Source organism: Diabrotica undecimpunctata, chromosome 11 (genome assembly GCF_040954645.1).
Source record: "Diabrotica undecimpunctata isolate CICGRU chromosome 11, icDiaUnde3, whole genome shotgun sequence".
In the NCBI taxonomy this organism is placed as follows: Eukaryota; Metazoa; Arthropoda; class Insecta; order Coleoptera; family Chrysomelidae; genus Diabrotica; species Diabrotica undecimpunctata.
This window is the reverse complement of record NC_092813.1, coordinates 23,491,659-23,493,287: the sequence shown is the minus strand read 5'-3', so window position 1 is coordinate 23,493,287 and position 1,629 is coordinate 23,491,659. Positions and strand designations below refer to the sequence as shown.

At 36.2% G+C, this 1,629-nt stretch overlaps 1 protein-coding gene across 1 annotated transcript; it reads left to right on the top strand.

Annotated features, from left to right (window-relative positions):
* The first annotated feature begins 307 nt into the window (after positions 1-307).
* LOC140452770 (uncharacterized) lies at positions 308-1,210 on the top strand. The gene has a single exon (XM_072547096.1). The coding sequence runs from the start codon at positions 308-310 to the stop codon at positions 1,208-1,210; it is 903 nt and encodes a 300-aa protein (XP_072403197.1).
* The last annotated feature ends 419 nt before the right edge of the window (positions 1,211-1,629 follow it).

Sequence of the window (1,629 nt, the reverse complement as noted above, 5' to 3'; positions counted from 1 at the left end):
GTAAGAACGTAGGAACGTCTCAACGGCAAGGAGGCTGAACTTGTAGAAGAATTTAATAAGGCTAAAATAGACATACTAGGAATCACAGAGACCAAAAGAAAAGGTAACATTACACAGTTTCTTGAAAATGGCCATTTTTTAAAACTCAGTGGAGCACCCTCGTCAGAAAGATCACGTGAAGGAGTTGGTTGTCTCATCAATAGAAACTTGACTAGTAGCATTAAATATTGGGAATGTATTACCGAAAGGATCCTAAAAATTAGAATGACAACCGAAGAGAAGAAACCAGTCAACATCTTTGTTATATATGGACCAAACGGACATTTTTTGGGAAAAGGCGACGGAGATCATAGATAGCAGAGAAAGTAACATAATAATAATTGGCGATCTCAATGGTAGAGTAGGCGTAAAAGACCAAGAATCCTCAGATGTACTAGGACAACACGGAGAACAAGTAAGAAACAATAATGGTCAACGAATTATAGACTTTTGTAGAGAGAATGACCTGATAATTATGAATTCGTTTTTTCAACACAAAGATGTGCACAAATATACCAGAGAAGTCAAGAGTAGAGGAGAAAAGTCCATTATTGACTATGTATTGGTAAACAGACCCTTAAGACAATGTATTAAAGAAGTCAGAGTCAGAAGGGGAGCAGAAATATATAGCGACCATTATCTGGTAGTATCCCGAACTAATATCGGTGTGGAACAAAAACGCACGCAGAAGGTACCAAGAAAAAGAGACATAACCCCAAGAAACCTCACCAACGCAGTTATTAGGTCATACAAGTTAGCAGATAACAAAATAGCACAGAAATACAAAAGCTATGTGAATAATAGTCTACAAAAGCACTTAAAGCAGAACTATGGCTTAGAAGAAACTTGGCAAAAACTTAAAGAATCCCTCCTAGATGGGGGCAAACAAAACTGCGGAATAGCTAAAATCAATAAAAACAGACAATGTACGAATTGGTGGAGTAATGAAATAAAAGAAGAAGTCAAATCCAAGAAGTTAGCGTGGAAGAAATATCTAGGGAACCAGAATGCAGAAAGCTATCAAAAATATAAGCAACAGAGGGCAAAAGTAAAAAATATGGTGATTAAAGCAAAAAAGAAGAGCTGGGAGGATTTTGGGAATAAGCTGGAGAAGGACTACCACACTAACCAAAAACTATTTTACAAAACTCTGAGAAGCCTAAGAACATAGAACAGACAACAAACACCAAAACAAATTAAAAACAAAGATGGCCACATCCTCTGCGAGAACGAAAATATTATGAACAGGAATATTTCGAAGACCTTTTGACTCAAAAAGACTATAATATTGAAATAGACAACACTGAAGAAAAGTCATATGAGAACCCTTACCAAAACGAAATAACAATAGAAGAAATAAGAGAAATAATACTTAGGCTCAAAAGAGGAAAAGCAGCTGGCTATGATAAGATAACTGCGGAAATGCTAAAAAATATGGGAGAAAATGGAAATGAAATGCTTAGAAAAGTTTGCAATAAAGCATGTAATGAGAACAAGATCCCAAAAGACTGGAAAGTGGGCGTTATTCTACCCATTTTCAAAAAAGGTGACAGATGAGAATGCAGCAACTACAGAGGTATAACTCTCCTG

Bases quoted from the DNA above. Each gene is read 5' to 3' on its own strand.
- LOC140452770 (XM_072547096.1), top strand. From the start codon at position 308: ATGGACCAAACGGACATTTTTTGGGAAAAGGCGACGGAGATCATAGAT.